Source organism: Pongo abelii, chromosome 6 (genome assembly GCF_028885655.2).
Source record: "Pongo abelii isolate AG06213 chromosome 6, NHGRI_mPonAbe1-v2.0_pri, whole genome shotgun sequence".
Classification (NCBI taxonomy): domain Eukaryota; kingdom Metazoa; phylum Chordata; class Mammalia; order Primates; family Hominidae; genus Pongo; species Pongo abelii.
The window spans coordinates 131,622,163-131,641,358 of NC_071991.2; the positions used below are offsets into that span (position 1 = coordinate 131,622,163).

General features: G+C 36.9%; 1 protein-coding gene across 2 annotated transcripts in view; it reads left to right on the forward strand.

Annotated features, from left to right (window-relative positions):
- Positions 1-3,328, forward strand: part of LRGUK (leucine rich repeats and guanylate kinase domain containing) — a 147,901-nt gene extending 144,573 nt beyond the window's left edge. Inside the window, exon 20 of one of the 2 annotated variants that reach the window (XM_054559831.2) lies at positions 3,108-3,328. In XM_054559831.2, the coding sequence (XP_054415806.1) occupies positions 3,108-3,124 (17 nt within the window). In that variant the 3' untranslated portion in view covers positions 3,125-3,328. Of the gene's footprint in view, positions 1-2,988 lie in introns of both variants that reach the window. The other variant, XM_002818474.6, reaches the window with a different exon arrangement.
- The last annotated feature ends 15,868 nt before the right edge of the window (positions 3,329-19,196 follow it).

The window sequence follows — 19,196 nt, forward strand, 5'->3', positions numbered from 1 at the left end:
GCCGCCAAATGGGTTAGAACATTGCAAATTAGATCTGCCCTACTCTCTCTGGCTTATAGAAGGGGACTGGGGACCTGACTGCACTTGCCCCAAATCACTGCAATGTGCTGGGGTGAGGCGGGGCAAGGGCAGGTGAAAGCACCATGACATTTCCTATCATTTGAGTGTGGCATTTCCTGGACTGGGCATTTGTTTGGTTGCAGTAGATATTTGACTGGTTCCAGAGTTCCCATAAAGTTATTTCAGCCAGTCTCTAGTTGTTTATTTAATGTTTCCATGGGACAATAAGCGCCTGGAAGTTCTGAGTCTGCCATTTTGCTGATATGCTGTGGTGGTTTTCTTAGCAACTATGTCATACTGCTGGCTCTGGGTCAAACTCTCATGTCTTTTTTTACATGAACTGTCAAACTAGGTCTCCATTATCCCATATATGTGAAGTTGATTTTTTCTTTTTACATAAATGTAACTTTTGTTTTCATCTTTTTATCATTTTGGTTTGGCCCTACATTCCAGCTCAATTAGATCATTTTGTATCTGATTAAACTCCCATATTCTCTATTTTGTAGATTTTTGAAATCTATAAAACCAACAAGCATGTGACCTCTGCCTGTGTCATAGTCACTGTCAACAACAGGACTCAGGACTCTGCTGAGTGTGTGTCACATGGCAAGTCTCAAGTCTCTGCAGACTTAACTTCAGGGAAAGTCCACTTTCCCTGAAAGTAACACTACTATGTGATTACTGCTCACATCTCTGTAGTGTATCCCCATGAGAAACTTTGATAAGTGCCCTATAGAAATCAAGATACATTGTATCAGCGGTATTTTCTAACTCACAGGTCAGCAACCTTTCTCTAAAGGACCACATAGTAAATGTTTTGGCTTTGTGGGCCATGTGGGCTCTTGTGCAACCTCTCAACCCTACCATTGTAGCGTGAGAACAGCTATAAACAATGTGCAAATGAATGGGTACAAGATGGGTTCCAATAAAATTTTATTTACAAATTAAATAAAATTTACAAATCTGGCTGCAGGCCCGATTTGGCCTATGTGCCATAGTTTATTTGACCCCTGCCTAAATAAAAGGGAAATTAAGTTACTTTCAAGTAAATTTTATTTGCAAACCCCTTCAACACTCATCATTCACTATAGTATTTTATAAATACACAACCATTTCTTTAATAAACTGAAATTTGCTAAGATTTAAAGTCAAATGTGGTTGGGTGCATTGGCTCATGTCTGTAATCCCAGCACTTTGGGAGGCTGAGGTGGGCAGATCACTTGAGGTCAGGCATTCGAGACCAGCCTGGCTAACATGGCAAAACTTTGTCTCTACTAAAAATACAAAAAGTAGCCGAGTGTGGTGGCGTGCGCCTGTAATCCCAGCTACTCAGGAGGCTGAGGCAGGAGAATCACTTGAACCCGGTAGGTGGTGGTTGCAGTGAGCCGAGATTGTGCCACTGCACTCCAGGCTGGGTGCCAAAGCGAGACTCTGTCTCAACAATAAATAAAAATAAAGTCAAATATACTGGTTTGTAAACCTTTATTCCTATTTTTTTAAATGGCAATATTATTTGTCTCCAACACTGTTCTCACTGTGGATGAATTATCTAAGGCTAGATACTCCAAAACTGCTTCCATAAGCAATTCCAGCACCCTGAGATGTAATTTAGCTGGTTGTAGGACTTGAACGGATTGAAAAAGGAGGCCTACTCCTCTACTGTCTGCTTTCTTCTCAACATGTTTGCTTTGCTCTTTCCTGTTTAAAAAATATTCCCATGGAGAAAAACAAAAACCAGCAAACAAGGAAGGGCCGGACGCAGTGGTTCACGCCTGTAATCCCAGCACTTTGGGAGGCCAAGGCGGGAGGATCACCTGAGGTCAGGAATTCAACACTAGCCTGGCCAACATGGTGAAACCCCATCTCTACCAAAAATACAAAAATTAGGCAGGTGTGGTGGTGGCATATGCCTGTAATCCCAGCTACTTGGGAGGCTGAGGCATGAGAATCATTTGAACCCGGGAGGTGGAGGTTGCAGTGAGCTGAGATCACACCACTGCACTCCAGCCTAGGTGACAGAGCGAGACCTGGTCTCAAAAAAAAAAAAAAAAAAAAAAAAGGAGTTTTTTTCTTTTCTTTTCCTGATAACAATATCCTCTCAAACAATGTCTTATTTTTTTCTTTGAATATATCCTAAAAAGGTCAATGTTCCCTTTGACTTTTCATTGGTTTGATTTGGCCAATAGATCCAGTCTTTATTATAATCTTATCCATCATTTCTGTTTCTCTCACTCTCTATAGAATCCTCTGCTTTACTTTCTCAATCCCTGCTACTCTGCTTTCTTACCAGTGAGAATTCTGCTTCTTCTATGGCCACCATGCCTCTACCTTTCCTCTCTATCTTCTAAACTCCTCCTGCTTCCCACAGTCCCTGGAGAAACTGACATCCAGATGTCTTCCTGCTTGGTGAGCAGACCAATCTTTAGAGGGCATTAAATGAAGCTTCTATAGGAAGAACTTCACTTCACTGTGTGTATGTGTGTCTGTGTGTGTGTGTGTGTGTGTGTGCGTGCATGTGGATGATTGTGAAAGAGTACTGTGTGGAGCATTGTTACAGAAGGCATGAGCAGGTGGAAGAATCGCTAGTGACTGCTTGCTGTAGCGTCCTCTGGTCATTGGGCAACTCTACACAACCTAAGGCTTGTTCAACCATGTACATGCTATATTCTGACCTCATCCACTATTGTTCTTCCTTGAATGTCATTTCTTTTTTTTTTTTTTTTTTTGGCCTCAAGTGATCCACTCACCTTGGCCTCCCAAAGTACTCTGATTACAGGTGTAAGCCACTGCACCTGGCCTCATTTATTTCTTATAGTTTGTCATGAACGAATTCTAGAAATTGTTCTGGTGCTTATATCATGCAATACTTATTTTCTTTGTACCAAGAAACCAAGGGATTAACTATCTTTTTTTCTGAATGTTTTACAGCACTACCTATACAATCATTTTCACATGAAAAAGAGTCTCACCAACACAGACAACACTCAGTCCCAGTCATCAGTCGCCCAGGTTCCAACGTCAAACCCACTCTCCCTCCAATCCCTCAGGGCCGCAGGTAGACTAGCACTTGATGTCTGATCCTAACATGGAAAACCTGCTCTGCTGATGTCGAATTCCTTGCCTTACCTGGCCGTGGGTCCAGCTGTTTCTCACTCAACCCATTACCCACGGAAGAATGTTCTACCTGCCTTAATTCACTCAATAAGTTTCTTTTGTGATTCTTTGGCTGGTGTCTTTTAGTTTTTTAATTAAAAAATTGTTTCTTAAATGATTTTTAAAGATGTGAGTTTTTTTTAATGTGAGTTATTCTTAGCTTTTAAAAATGTCATTTCATTTTTTTTCTACAGCTATAAATAATTTTTTCCAGCTGCTCCCTGCTCGGAAATATCAGATGGGAAAATCTCCCAAGATCTCTGCACTGCGATACGCAGAGTGGCTTTCTGATATATCCAACTGTGATTGTGCTCTTAAAATTTCAATATGTCCATTTACAACATTCCTGTATGCTGTAGAGGATTGATTTTTTTTTTCTGATTATGAAAGGATTGCAGAGTTCCATTTAACTTGTTGCCAACATGATATCAACTGCATCTCTCATAAGGAATTAATGTAATTTTGGGGGGTTCTTGACTTGCTTTAGCAACATGAAAGAATAAAGAGTAACAGTTGATTCTTTTATTTCACCCTTCTTTGATTGGGGACTGCTTGTGATTAGATATACTTTTAGACAACTTTCATCATCTTTGTGGTTTCACTCCTTGTCTTAAAAAGAAAAACTTCCACTGAGCAGTTATAGACAAGACTGGTATTCCTCTAGTATGTGCCAGTAAGGCTATCCTGATTGTTAAAATTTTGAGATACATTCCTTTGTACTGGTAAATGGTCTTTTCTCTGAGTACTCTGTGCATGATGACTAGTGAAAAGAGAAGCCTCCACATAGTACTATACTCATTGTTAAATATTTTGAATATCAGAATCCTCTAATGACTTGCCTTTTTAAAATATCAAAACCCCTTTTAATAATCCTCTTCCCTGTGACAAATTTGGTTGTAACACAATTTGCTGTTGGCTCTTGTCCTCCCTAGTCCTGCTCTCAAACAGGAGCTGATTAAAGTTCTTTTCTTGGGGTTGGTGAGGGTGGAGCAGGGGGACTATGAAGAGATGACCAGGTTGGGCAGGGAAATCGGAGGAGTCTTTTCTGGAGAAGTGGGGAGGAAGAGGGTGTGTCGCTGTATTCCAAGAATCTTCAAGAATAGTTTAACTTTCACAAGTATCATCTAATCTTTTAAAAAAAATTATGAAATATTTTAGGAACAATAGAAAATCTAAAAATAATAGTTCTGATTTAAGACAGCATGGAGGAGCTGCACACTTCCTGGTTTTTCTCACCGAATACAGCTAAAACCCTAAACATTATAGCTCCCTCTGAGAGGTGAAAAGAAGGCAGATGGGCTATGGATCTCAGAGCCCGAGTAACAACATGGTGGTGAATCCTCTGAGTTTGGTTTTCCTCATATATCCTAAACTGGGTGCTAGAGAAACTAAAATTCAAAGACACTAATGGATACATCAACAAAAGACCCAGCGAAAGCCCACTCTCTCCAGCCAAAGGACTAGGAAAGGGACAGTCTCAAAAGATAGAAAACTTTAGCTGCACCATTCCAGCCAAACACCATGGATTAAACTATGCTCCCTACCCTGTCAGCAAAGGCTCTCAACGTCTTCTGGCTGTAACAAGGTTCTCCTCCTTCTCTCTGCTGGGATAGTATCAGAGAAGGTGTTGTGGAGAGCCAGGACTTTAACCACTGCCCAATATTAATGAGAATGCCCTCCCACAATGTCATCGAAAGCCACTTGGGGGCTCTGGACCTATTCCTCATCTGGTAATAATGAGGAACCTCTTCTTCCCACTGGAGAGTATCAGAAAAGTTCTCATGGAGAGCCAGGACTTTCACCATCCACCCACGTCCCTGCAGTGTCAGTGGAGGCCATGTGAAGAGCCGTGACAAGGTGCCTCTCCCCCTCCCAGTGAGGGTGGTTCAGTTGAGGCCCAGTGGGGACCCTAAACTTCTACCCCAAAGCATTAATGAGGCATCACTGCCCTCTTTCCCACCCTGGGTGTCAACAGAGGCCAAGTGGAGAACTTGGACTTGTCTCTCTATCTGCCAGTCATGAGTCAGTGCCTTTCTGCCCCACTGGTATAGTGTCAGAAACGTCCTACTGAGACAACAGATTGAAATAAGATCTGAAGTCTCATTAACACACTATCCAAACTGTCTAAATATAATTAAACCACTCACCATATCAAGAATTAGGAAAATGTCAACTTGGATAAGAAAAGATCATTAATATATGCCCACACCAAAATGACACAGATGTTGGAATTATCGGGTAAGGATTTTAAAGTAGCAATCATAAAAATGCTTCAACAAGCAATTAGGAACATGACTGAAACAAATGAAGAGACAGATAATTTCAGCAAAGAAAGAGAAAACCATAGCAAAGAACAGAAGATATAAAGAAGAACCAAAAGGAAATTTTATGACTAAACAGTACAATCACTGAAATTTTAAAACTCATTGGATGGGCACAAGAGTGAAATAGAGAGGAAAGAGGAAAAAAACTTAATGAACCTTAAGACAGAAGAATTGAAATTACCCAATCTGACCAACAGAGAGAAAATAGACTGAAAAACAATATGAGTCCCAGGGATGTGTAGGACTATATGAAAAGATCTAATGTTTGTGTCATTGGAGTCTAGAAGGAGTACAAAAAGAGTGTGAGACTGAAAAATATTTTTTTTAAAAATGATCCCAAATCTCTAAATTTGGCAAAAGCCAAAAACCTACAAATCCAAGAAGCTGAGTGAATCCTAAACAGGATAAAGCCAAAGAAATTTACAAGACACATAATAATCACACTACCGAAAACCAAAAACACACAAAGCAATGAGAGGGAAATTATATTTTAATTATAGGGGAAAAAACAAATGATAGTGGACTTCTCATCAACAACCATGGAAGTGGTATATTTTGAGGTACTCAAAGAAAAGAACTGTCAACTTACAATTCTATATTCAGTGGAAATGTCCTTCAGGTATGAAGGAGAAATCAAGACATTCTCAGATGAAAGAAAACAAAAATAATTTGTTGCCAACAAACCTATCCTAAAAGAATAGTTGAAGGAAATTATTGAAACAGAATGGAAATGATAAAAGAAGGAAACCTGAAAGATCATGAAGGAAGAAAGAAAAATGGAAAGAGTAAAAATATGGAATACTATGCAGCCATAAAAAGAATGAAGACCTGTCCTTTGTAGCAACATGGATGCAGCTGGAGGCTATTATCCTAAGTGAAATAACTCAGAAACAGAAAATCAAATATCACATCTTCTCACTTATAAGTGGGAGCTAAACAATGGGTACACATGTACACAAAGATGGAAACAATAGACACCAGGACTGCAAAAGGGTGGGGGCTGTGTCCCCACCCTAATCTCATCTTGAATTGTAGCTCCCATAATTCCCACCTGTGTGGGAGGGACCTGATGGGAGATAATTCAATCATGGGGCACTTTCCCCCATACTGTTCCCATGGGTAGTGACTAAGTCTCACGAGAACTGATGGTTTTATAAGGGGTTTCACCTTTTGCTTGGCTCTCATTCTCTCTTGCCTGCTGCCATGTAAGATGTGCCTTTCACCTTCCACCATGATTGTGAGGCCTCCCCAGCCATGTGGAGTTGTGAGTCCATTAAACCTCGTTTTCTTTGTTGATTACCCAGTCTCTGGTATGTCTTTATCAGCAGTGTGAAAACGGACTAATACAGGGGGCAAGGCTTGAAAAACTTTCTACTGGGTACCATGTTCACTATTTGGGTGACGGGTTCACTAGAAGCCCAAACCTCAGCATCATGCAATATGCCAGTGTAACAAACCTGCACAAGTACTCCCAGAATCCAAAATTTAAAAAAAATACGTTGAACTGAATAAAAATGAAAATATACCCTATCAAAATTTGTAGTACGCATCTGAAACAGTGCTGAAAGGGAAATTTATACCACTAAATGCCTACATTAGGCAAGAAAAGTCTTAAATCAATAAGCTCCTACCTCACGAACCAGAACAAAAGCAAAATAAAACCAGATCAAGCAGAAGAAAAGAATAAAGAGCAGACATTAATGAAAGTGGAAAAAACAATAGAGGAAAATCAATAAAACAAAAAGCTGATTCTTCAAAAACATAATAAAAGGGACTATTTAGTAAATACAGATGAAGATAATATATTTTAATACAAATTACCAATAATATAAATGAAATAGGGGATGAAACTACAGACTCATAAATGTCAAAAAGATAATAAGGAAATGCTACAAACAACTCTACATTTGTAATCTGACAATTTAGATAAAACAAACTCATTTCTTAAAAAACACAAACTTGCATAACTCACGCTCCATGGCATAGATAATTCGATTAACCCTATAAATATATTAAGGAAACCGAATAATTAGGTTGAATTAAATAATTTATAATTGAATTTGAAAAAGAATCTCCAAGCCCAAATGCTTTCACGGAAGAACCAATTGCTAACAGAAGCATTCACTCCAATTCTATACAATCTCTTCTAGAAAACAGAAAAGGAAGGAAAACTTCACAACTCATTTTATGAGGCCAATATTACCCTGATACCAAAATCAGACAGACAATATAAAAAAAAGAAAACTACAAACCAATATCACTTATATATGCAAAAATTCTTTTTTTTTTTTTTTGAAACAGAGTCTTGCTCTGTCACCCAGGCTGGAGTGCAGTGGCGCCATCTTGGCTCACTGCAAGCTCTGCCTCCTGGGTTCACTCCATTCTCCTGCCTCAGCCTCCCAAGTAGCTGGGACTACAGGCACCCGCCACTGTGCCTGGCTAATTTTTTTTTGTATTTTTAGTAGAGACAGGGTTTCACCATGTTAACCAGGATGGTCTCCATCTTCTGACTTTGTGATCCTGTCGTCTTGGCCTCCCAAAGTGCTGGGATTACAGGCATGAGCCACTGCACCTGGCCGCAAAAATTCTTAACAAAATATTAGCCAAAAAAGCCCAGGACTAGACAGATTCACAGCCAAATTCTACCAGTTGTACAAAGAGCTACTACCAATCTTACTGAAACTATTCCAAAAAATCAGGAGGAGGGATTCCTTTCTTACTCAGTTTGGTGAATTTTTAATTCCCTTAAGACTTCTTTGTAGATCCACAGATTATTTAGAAGTGTGTTGTTTCATTTCTACATACTTACAGATTTTCCTGTTACCTGTCTGTTGTTAATTTCTAGTTTGATTTCATTGTGGTCAGAGAACATACTCTATGTGATTTCAATTCTTTTTTTTTTTTTTTGAGACAGGGTCTCTCTCTGTTGCCCAGGCTGGTGTGCAGTGGTGCCACCATAGCTTGTTGCACCCTTGACATCCTGAGCTCAAGCAACCCTCCTGCCTCAGCCTCCCAACTAGCTGGGAATACAGGTGTGTGTCAGTACACCTGGCTAATTTTCTTTTTTGTAGAGATGAGGTCTCACCATGTTGTCCAGGTTGGTCTTAAACTCCTGGCCTCAAGTGATCCTCCTGCCTCAGCCTCCCAAAATGCTAGGATTACAGGTATAATCACTGTGCCCAGCCTCAATTCTTTTAAATTTATTGAAGTTCTTCTGTGGCTGTGGATATATTCCATCTTGGTAAATAGTTCCTGAGCAAATAAGATTCAGCAATACATAAAAGGTGTGTGCACTGTGACCAAGTGGGATTTAATCCAGAGATGCAAGGCTGATGTGACAGTTGACACCAACCAATGAAATCTATCATAATAATAGGCTAAAGAGGAAAAATCAGAATATATAAATTGATGCAGAAAAAGCACTTGACAAAGTCCAACATCCATTCATAATAAAAGTCTAGGAATAGAGGGGACCTTCCTCAATTTGATAAAGAACAGCTACAAAATATCTACAGTTAAAATCATACTTAGTTGTTACAGGCTGAATGGTTTCTCTCTGAGAATAACAAGGCAAAGATGACTACTCTCATCATTCATTTAACATAGGACTATAAGCTCAAGCCAGTGCAATAAAGCAGGAAAATGTAATAAAAAGAATACACATTAGAAAGAAAGAAATCCTTATCTGCAGATAATATTATGATCTATGTAGAAAATCCCAAGAAATCTAGAAAAGAAAAACTCTTAGAATGACTAAATGTGTTCATTAAGGTCTCAGGTATCAAGATCGATACAAAAAAATCAATTGTATTTCTGCATACTAGCAATGAGCATTTGGAAACAGAAATTAAACTATACTCACTCAACAAAATGAAGATTTTAGATGCAAATCTTTTAAAAATGCACAAGACATATCTTACAAGTGAAAAAGAATAATATAATAAAACTCTAAGCCCATAATATACCCACTTTAAGAAACAAAACATTACTAATATATTTAAAGCCCATTTTGTATCCTTTCTAATCATATTTTCCTGATTTCCCACCCTGATGTAACCATTATTCTCAGTTTAGTTTTTTATCCTTCCCATGAATTTTTTACACTTCTGGTATATATGTGTCTATTCCTAACAATCTATACTGCTGTTCTCCATGACTCAAAACTTCATCTTGTACTACATGTATTCAGCAATTAACTTTTTTCTCAACATTATGTTTGTAAGATTAATCCACACAGTTTTTATTATTGTAGTTTTGTAATTTTCATTGCTATATAATATTACACTGTAAGAATATACGGTAATTTATTCACTTTTCTGTTGGTGAACACTAAATTTGTTTCCACATGTTTGTTATTACGAAGGATGCAGCTAAAAACATTCTTGTGTAAGGGTGGAATTGCTGTGTTATAGGTATACAAATATTTAACTATCAGATATTACTATAGTGGTTGCTGTAATATGCTCTCACCAACATGTAAAAGAGTGCTCATTTTTTCACATTTTCAACAAGTGGCATTAATAGTCTTTTTATTGCTAATCCAATAAATGTTAATGTAATCTCATTGTGGCGTTTAGGTGTTTAGTTTGAATTTCTCCAATTGTCAAGTAAAGTTGAACCTTTTAAATAAGCTTATTGGCCACTTACGGTTCTCTTCTGTGAATTGCCTGTTTATATGTTTTGCCCAATTTTAAATTGAGTTATTATCTTTTTCTTATTGATTTGATGTATTTATATATTCTGGTTAAGAATTATTTGTTAATTATGCATATTACAAAGATCTTTTTCCAGGTTGTGACTTATCTTTTCACCTTTTAAAATGTTATATTTTAATGAATAAAAGTTTTATATATGGCCAGCTTTGTCAATCTTTTTCTTTTTGATTTGTACTTTTTACATCTTATGAGTTTCTTTTTTATCCTATTGTCATAAACATAATCTCAGATATTTTTCTAATTTTTTGTTAAGTTTTGCTCTTCCAATTTAGGCCTATATTTTACTTGGCATGAACTTCTGTGTATGATGTGAGATAGGATTGAATTTTTTTTTATTCCAATTGTCCCATTAGTCTCCCCTCCTAGTTTGTAAGACCCTCTCTCTCATAGATTGTTTCCATAAATGCTTGGATTTATGTATCAAATTCTACAAATGCCTTGCTTGGAGTTGTTCAGAATTACATTTAATTCAAAAATTTGAGGAGGCTTCTTTTTTTTTTATGATACTTGCTCTCCTTATCTATAAACATTCTCTATTTATGTAGGTTTTCATTAATTTCTTCAATAAAATTGTATAATTTTCTCCATAAATGACAAATGTATCTTTAGTGAGATTTATTCCTAGATGCGTTTTATCTTGGTTGTTGTAAATTGAATGTTTTTAAAGGTTATATTTTCTCTGTCTGGTGTATAAAATGCAATTCATTTCTACAAATAACCCTGTGTATTAATTCTGACAATGTATTATAGATTATTTCAGGATTTCTATGCAGATAGTATAATAAAAAATGACAATATTCCTTTTCTTTCCAGTCTTGTTATTATTTTCTTTTTCCCTTTCCTTCTTTTCTAAGCTGCACTGGAGACAATCTTCAATACAATGTTGAATAGAAACAATGATAACGAGCATCCTTGTCTCATATCTGAATCTGTCTAATGCTTCACTATTAAGTGTGAAATTTGCTATGGATTTTAGGTAGATAAACTTCTTTGGAAAAAGAAGTTTCATTTTCTTCCTAGTTTACTAAGAGTTTTACCATGAATAAGTATTGATAAGAGGGTGTTTTCTTTGTAGGGTACAAACATTTGCAGTATGTATTAATTCAATCATATTCATTGTATTCAAACCATTTATTTCCTTTTTCATTTTTTCCTACTTATTCATATGGATAGGTCAAAAAATTTCTCACTGTGATAGGGTTTCTGTTCCTTTTTCTTCTTACCTTTCCCTCCTTACCTCCCTCCCTTCCTTCCTGTGTTGCAGGATGGTTGTAGAAAAGTTAGTGGTACGTAAGAAATGCTTACAGAAGCATCAGAAGTAAATACCACACAAATTAAAAAGCAAGGAAGGGTAGGAATATTATAATCAGACAAAGTAGAAGTCAAGTTAAAAATCATTAAATGATACATAAAACACCTTTTACATTAAGTCAGGTACATCCCATTATTAAGATATAATAACAGTTATAAGCCCTTATGAGTTGAATAACATGACATCAAAGTATATAAGGCAAAAATTATAAGAAATGTAAATTACTTTCTGTCTGAATGACAGTACTATCATTTATAAAACTAACAGAATTGCTTATTAAGAGTCTTGTGGTGAGTAAGCTAGATAATGCATCTATGGTGAGTATAAATACTTCAGTCCACAAACTTTTAATTTTAAGTGCAATCCAAAGTGAAAGAATTAATGTTATTCTCAGTCAATTCAGGACAATCTCAATTAATTCACAGTTTCTCCTCTCTTGCATTTCACTTCGGATTTTATCCAACTTCCAGGGGGTTGTGGGGTTTCAAGGCATCAGGGGAGACATTAGGTTCCTCCCTGCATTCATAAGAAAGTCTTGAGTATTGTCTATTTCCCAGAATCCATGCCTGGCTGTGGCTGCGTCCCCATCATTCTGACCTCTCCAGGTGTGTGAACAATCTTCTTCATGGAACTTTGGTTCCCTTCATGAAAGCACATAATAAACCAACTGCTCCCTGTGCCAAGAGTCAGGCTCAGCCCTTCTCTGCCTTGACACACACCTGGTCTTCCCCTGACTAGGGGAAGACTTATTGGGATGTGGACATATTGAGAACTTGGTGAACCTGATGCCTGGTAGAGCTCTCTATGGTAGAGCCAGGCAGTGGGCATGAATGCCCTTCCTCTCAGAGTCCCACAATCAAATGAGATTTCTGTGGTACCCTGGTCCTTGAGGTTATGCCTCTGAAGTAATTGTTCTCAACCTTGTCTGCATATCAGACTCTTTATAAGCTCCCAAAATACCAAAGCCCACTATCCATCCCAAGCCAATTAAATAAGAATCTATGGGCAGGGAAGCTCAGGCATTGCATTTTTTTTTTTAAGTCCCCTGAGTGAGTCCAATGTGCAGACAGGTTTGAGAACCGCTGCTCCACAAGGTTGAATGGGGGCTTCCTAGAATGATTTTGTCAAATTTTTAAATTTTTGGCCTTCAGCAGTTTATGAGTGATCATATTAACACACCCTCATTAGCATAAAGTGTATTATACTTTTTTAGAATTACTAACTTGTCTGTTGAAAAATATGTTATTTTACTGATTAGGTTTACTATTGTTCATATGCTTATTTTTTATTAGTATTTCCTTCTGAACCACAAATTGTTGGCTCATGTCTTTGTTACGTTTTTATTCTGGGATGTTAGTGTTTTCTCTTGTATTTTTGTGAAAGTGATTCAATATTAATAATAGTCTGTTCAATATTAACTATGTGGTTCCCATTTGTTATAAATATTCATCTTAATTTGTTATTGGTCTGCATTTATTTTAAATAGAGAAGTTTTTAACTCTATATTTTCCTATGTAGTGTTTGGTTGTGTATACACATCCTCTCTTCCACAAGCAGCACTGTCCAATAGAGCTTTCTGTGATGATGGAAATATGTAGAAATATCTACTTTGTCCACTATGGTGGCCAACAGCTCCGTGTAGTTGTTGAGCACTTGAAATGTGGCTGGTGTGACTGGGGAAATGAACTTTTCATTTTACTTATTTTTAATTAATTGAAAGGTAGATAATCACATGTGACTAGTGACTACCACATTGGACAGTGAAATTACAAAGGGTTTATCATTGTGGTTTTGTGCTTTTTGACCCAACAGTCATTTTGAGAGTTTTCTTCCTTATAAGTTCTAGTTTTGGTGAATTACAATAAAGAAATAAAAATATGGCTTATATAGTTTATACTTCTAAATTTTATTGATGTTCTTTTTGCCTTATGATAATGTGCCCAATTTTAGAAAATCAGTGGAATTGAAAAGAAAATCTGTGATATAAAATTTTGCTACATCTACTAATTCAATTTTACTGATTATGTTATTTAAATTACCTAGATAGATTCTCTTATTTTTATCAACTTGTTCTGTAATAGATAGTGTGGGATTTTAGTACCTAATTATAATTGTGTTTCAGTCTCTTTCTTCTTATATATCAAATAGTTTTTTGCTATATAAGTTTTGATGTTATGTTAATCAGCTCATAAATGCACAGCACTATTATATTGCAATTACAGATTTCATCTTGTTTCAATGGAAAAGAGTCCTTTTTGTTTCATTGTTGTATTGAATTGTTTTTGCTTTGAACTTTCCTTTGAAAATATCAGTGCCACCTGTGCTTATTTTTATTTGCCTTCTATACCTATCCTTTCAATCTTATCTTTTCAATGTAATTTAATTTTGGTCTCACTCTTGATCTTCTTTAACTCAATTCAAATCTGTCTTTCATTTCAGTTGTAGAGCAAAACTATTTTTATTTATTTTTCATACTAAGTTCAGTCCTATTTCTACCATTTTGTTTTATATTTTTTATTGAATTTCACACTGATGTTTTGCTGTTTCACTTATTGGTTTATGCTTTTTGCTATACTTTTTTTTGCTCTTTTTATTTATAGTAATTTAGAAGGTATATTTTTCTCTACTCTGATGTATATCATGGTATTTAATTTTTTTCATTTCTCCCTGTCTTTACCATTCCCACAATTATAAGTTTAATTAGAAATTACAGACTCAGTTTATAGAATCTCATCTCCATTATTTTTTCAAATACATCTTTAAGAGCCATTTTGGCTTTATATTCAATATTTATGTTATTGCAGTTCTCTCTGAACTTTTTAGTAATTTAAATGTTTACTACCAATTGTTTTATATGATAACTGTCTCATGGTCAAATTCTTGATCTAAAAGCATTTGAAAATATACAGTAATAGAAGAGTCTGCTTGATTTCTGTATTCCAGCAGGAGACATGAGAGGTGAGAAATGACTGAATTTTTTTCTTTGCATTTATTTTGCTATTCCCAAGATATATATTTTTTTCTGTTATGCTCAGGATACTGTGCTCAGTGGAAATACCAAGACTTTGGCATATGGACTCAAGTTTAGATGTTATTTCTAGTGCCAGTTACTCTTGTTAATGTTGAAGTTTTTTCCTGGATTTTATCAAGCTGTTGTCTTTCACCCTCTGGATAAATTCATTGAATGAGAAGTTCAGGATAGGTAGCTGCCAATATGCTACCATATTAACCAGGTTTATCTGCACTCCAATTTCTAGAGAGCACTAAGTTTTCAAAAGTTCATAAAAATGTGTGTATTTATGTATTTTTATATCATCTCATTCCAAAAATATTTGAGAATATTTAGTAGTAAATTCAATTCAATTAGATAAGGCACAAAAAGGACAAGGATATTGGGGCAAAAAGAAAGAAAAATGTTTAATATATCAAATGCAAGCTCTAATTGTTAGAATCACAAAATTAAGCTTCCTGGTAGCCAAAGCAAAGAAAGAAGCAAGCTCCATTCCACAGTATCAAGACTCATGGTGACTCTAAGACCTTAAGTCAAACAATTGCTCAGAAGCAGCACAGCTTTTCTTGATAATGACTTCAGAGACTTACTTTCCCAATTCTCCCAAAGGGGGCACTGTGTGAAGGTATGGACCACACTCTCAGTAGCTTACGGGCATTAAATACAGTCTTGAGTTTGACAAAGCCATTTCTATTTCTTGTAATGACATCTAACGTAGACTGTAGAATACGAAATCACAATTCTCCCCATCCCCACCAAAGGCGTGATTTGACAGGCATGTCTAACTATGTAGGAAGGCACTATTATAGAATGATTCACTGTGGGAGACTGCTGTCAGAATTCCTGAGTTCAAATCCTGGTTCAGCCCTTTGCTAGGAGTCTGACTTTAGGCAATTTACTCCGCTCTCTGTTTCTTCATCTGTTAGGCTCGGTCACGGAAGGACCGATGGTGGTGTCATTCACAGAATGGTGGGGGACAGGGTGAGGGAGATGGATGGAGGCATATCATGAATCAGGTTGAACAATATCAGGCAGGCCTCTAGCCTCAAGTCCTCAATTCCCTGTGGCTGCATCTTGGAAGAGAATTAATAATCAAGTGGTGGAAAATAGAAGGGGGAAAAAAAGAATTCCATTGATTCTAAGAGGACATTTTTCACATTTTAATATCTCTAAACTCAGGGCACGTTTAAAAATTGATGGCATGCCATGGCTGAACTAGCAGCATTGTTTTTCTTTCTTGGTGGAATAGAAAATGATGGTGTATATTACAATGTACCACATCCTAGATTCAATAAATTATGGTAGCAATAATTATTGTAAGAGACCAGCCGCTCCTCAGGGGCAGCCAAGGTCTGTCTGGGGAGGTGGCATGGATCCGGCTAAAGTTCTGGCAATCCAAGAGGACCATGTCTGTCCAGATAGGGTGCTGTCAGGTGAGAAGGTGTTCAGCAGAAGCACAGTTCTCTTATTTTGAGAGGAATCCTTCCTAAGGCTAATCCTTGCTGCCGTTCCCAGTGTCCTCATAATGATGAAAAGGAACCAAGGAGCTGCTGCATATAGCAGGAAACTCCTTTTGTTTGCCAGGGAGAAGAGTCAGCCACAAATACACAGGAGCATATGCAGGTCAGAGGGAGGCAGGGAGCAAGTCGACAGCCTGCCAGGGGCCTCTCCAGTACCACTTCCCTATGGTTATATGTTTTTTTTCACCAGTCAGCCAGGACTGTGGAGAGATCATCGCCAGTGGATGCTTTCTCTGACCTTTCCTTCCTGCATGCTGTTGGCAAGACTGGCCCCAAATCCAATGGGAAGGATATCAGAGACCACTGGGTTTGGGGCACAGAGAAACTCACAAAAATGTGGGAGAAGCAGAACTAGCTACACCATACCCATTTTGGAAGAGGCCACATCTACCTTCAAGGGAAGTTTATGCCCCATTCCCCTTGAACTGTCCATGTAAAGTGCTTGTCAAATGATCGATGCTCCATATAAATATGAGCTATTTTCCTTTTGTAAGTTTGTTTGCCCAGACAGGTTTGGAGGGTATGGGAGATCTATTAGGAAATCCCAGAAATGCAGCTCTGCATTTCATGGTGTGTGGGAATGCTGGGGGAGGGGAAGACCTAGAAGTGTCCCTGTGGGTTGAGAGTTACATGCACCTTGGTCTGCCCTTGGCTGTCCCAGTTTATGTCTATTGTCCCAGCAAAATTACTAACAGAGGTCCCTGTCACCCTCAAAAGTATTCTCATGCAGACAATAATTTCATGATCACTCTACAGGTGGCTCATGTGAGTCCAACTTTGTTTCCTTTCATACACGTGAGAAATAATTTAAATATAGAGAGATTAAAAATGGAATCAGTAAGATATTCAAATGCTTGAGAACAAGAATTTCAAACCCAAGAAATCAGGAATAAATAAAAACACACATAAAAAAGAAATACCATAGTATAGGACGTTTCTATATTAGACTTGTTAAATGTAGACACTTGAGAAGTTGAAAGAACTATTCTAAACCAACAGTTCAAACTAAGTATTTTTAAGGTATAACATCAAAACATGTAATAATAAATCTTAAGGGACAAAATAGAGAACCTAAATACTTAAATAGATACATTGCACAATAGGATGAATATAAATAGAAAACAAAAGAATAAAAATAGAGTGAGAAAAACTCATTAAAGCAATACACAGCTGTATGTAATCCACACATATATATGTTTACATTTGTAATATATGTGTAGATACATAATATTTATCTCCTTAGCAAAACAAATAAACCAAAATCTAAAAGAGAAATGGGAAAAAATGAAAATTAGGCCTTAGCTAGAAGTCTATGAATAGCAACAACTCTTAAATTCTGTGGTCAAATGGTCTTCTCACAGTGCGGTGCCCACGCAATGTCTGTGGCAGGGGGAGAAGAGGTGTGAGGGCACCTGGAAAATATACCTTTCCTTCCTCTCCCAAATCACATCAAATCCCCGAAAACAAACACTTCTCATAGCAATATTGGTGAGACATTGCACGCATATTCGTACATGTGCCATTTAGATTTCCAAATGCATAAGCATTCTATGTTATCATCTTTTACTTTTCTGAAAAAAACGTTCCCTAAAGAAGTTGATTAACGAAAATACCCCAATCCCAAATGCTATTAATAGCACAGGGTGTTGTTTAGAAAGATGATGAAATTAACACATGAAGAACAGCTACTCAGTACAAAAATCAGCCTAGCACCAGACACGATCTATGGTATTACTCTTTTTAAAAATCACATGCAGGAAGTTTCGTCAAACAAGAACTCTAAAAAATGAGAGCAATTTTATTAACTAATTACAATGCTTCCATCAATCAAAGTGGCTCCACTAAGGTCATATACAACTTGGTTGCATTTAAGAAGGAGAAAGGTCTGCAGTTATACATTTTCTCTTGTTTACTAACATGTAAAAAACTTCAGGTTTTTTATTAACCCAGGCAGTTGTTGGCACGAGAGATTAGTTTTGCAATTTGATGAGGTGCATTCCACAGCATGTTAAATTAGAATCCCAGATACTAAAGCCCCAAATCTAATTTTCACTCTGGTTTATAAGGTTCTCTTGAAAATTCTGTTATCCTAATGCATGCCTCTAATTCTCTAACTCCTATAAAAGACCATGCCAATTATAAAGGCAAAAATATTCTGAATTGCCACTGTGGAATATTTAAATTTTTATATTTACTGGATCATTGAGCTTAGGTACAAAGCTCCAATCTATTTACCTAAAATTCCAGTTCTTATAAATTGTAGCAAAATTCTGGATCTAACTATGAATTCTGCAAAATAAAGATTTGATTGAGCCACTCAATTTGCCTAAATAATAACTACACTTGCCTGTTTTTGGGCAGGTCCTTAAAAAACTAATCAGTATATGGTTCAGAAAGCCAGAGGATGGAGGGAAATGGAGAAACAGGGAAGGCAAGATAATGGAAGGTGAAGGATGCTGGTTGATTTCATTGCACCAGTGTTGACAACGTGACTTTCACTTATGAAATTGAGCTACGGATGAGAGTGTGAGCATTTCCTCTAACTTTCCCCAGGACACTCTTTGCCCAGATCACCAAAGTGCTTGCTCCCTCATCTTCTCAGGTCTTTGCTCACACATCAATGTCTCAGGTCTTCCCTGATCATCCTATTTAAACATCTCTCTGTCTAGAGCCCCCACCTACACCCCACATCTTTCTCTTTCCCTGCTTCATTTGTCTCCAGAGCACTTTTCAACACCTAACATTTATTTTAATTATGTATCTTGTTTACCATTTGTTTTCCTCTTATTAAAATGTAAGCCCAGAAAAGTAGAGATAACCTTGATTCTAAATTTCTAGATTGTGATTACCTTGTTTTGTTAATAGGACATGTTGCTTGATGTTGCTTGTTTTTGAGCTTTATGAAAATGCTATCGTTCTGTTTGTTGTCTTCTGAGCCTGGCTTTTTATGCTCAATATTATGCTTTTGAGATTCAGTTTTGTTGATGGCTGAAGCTATAGTACATTCATTACTTTTCCACTTTTCCATTCTCTTGTCAACAGCAATTTTGGTCTTTCCAGTTTTTTGCAAAGCAAGCAGTTCTATTATGAAAAATCTTATGT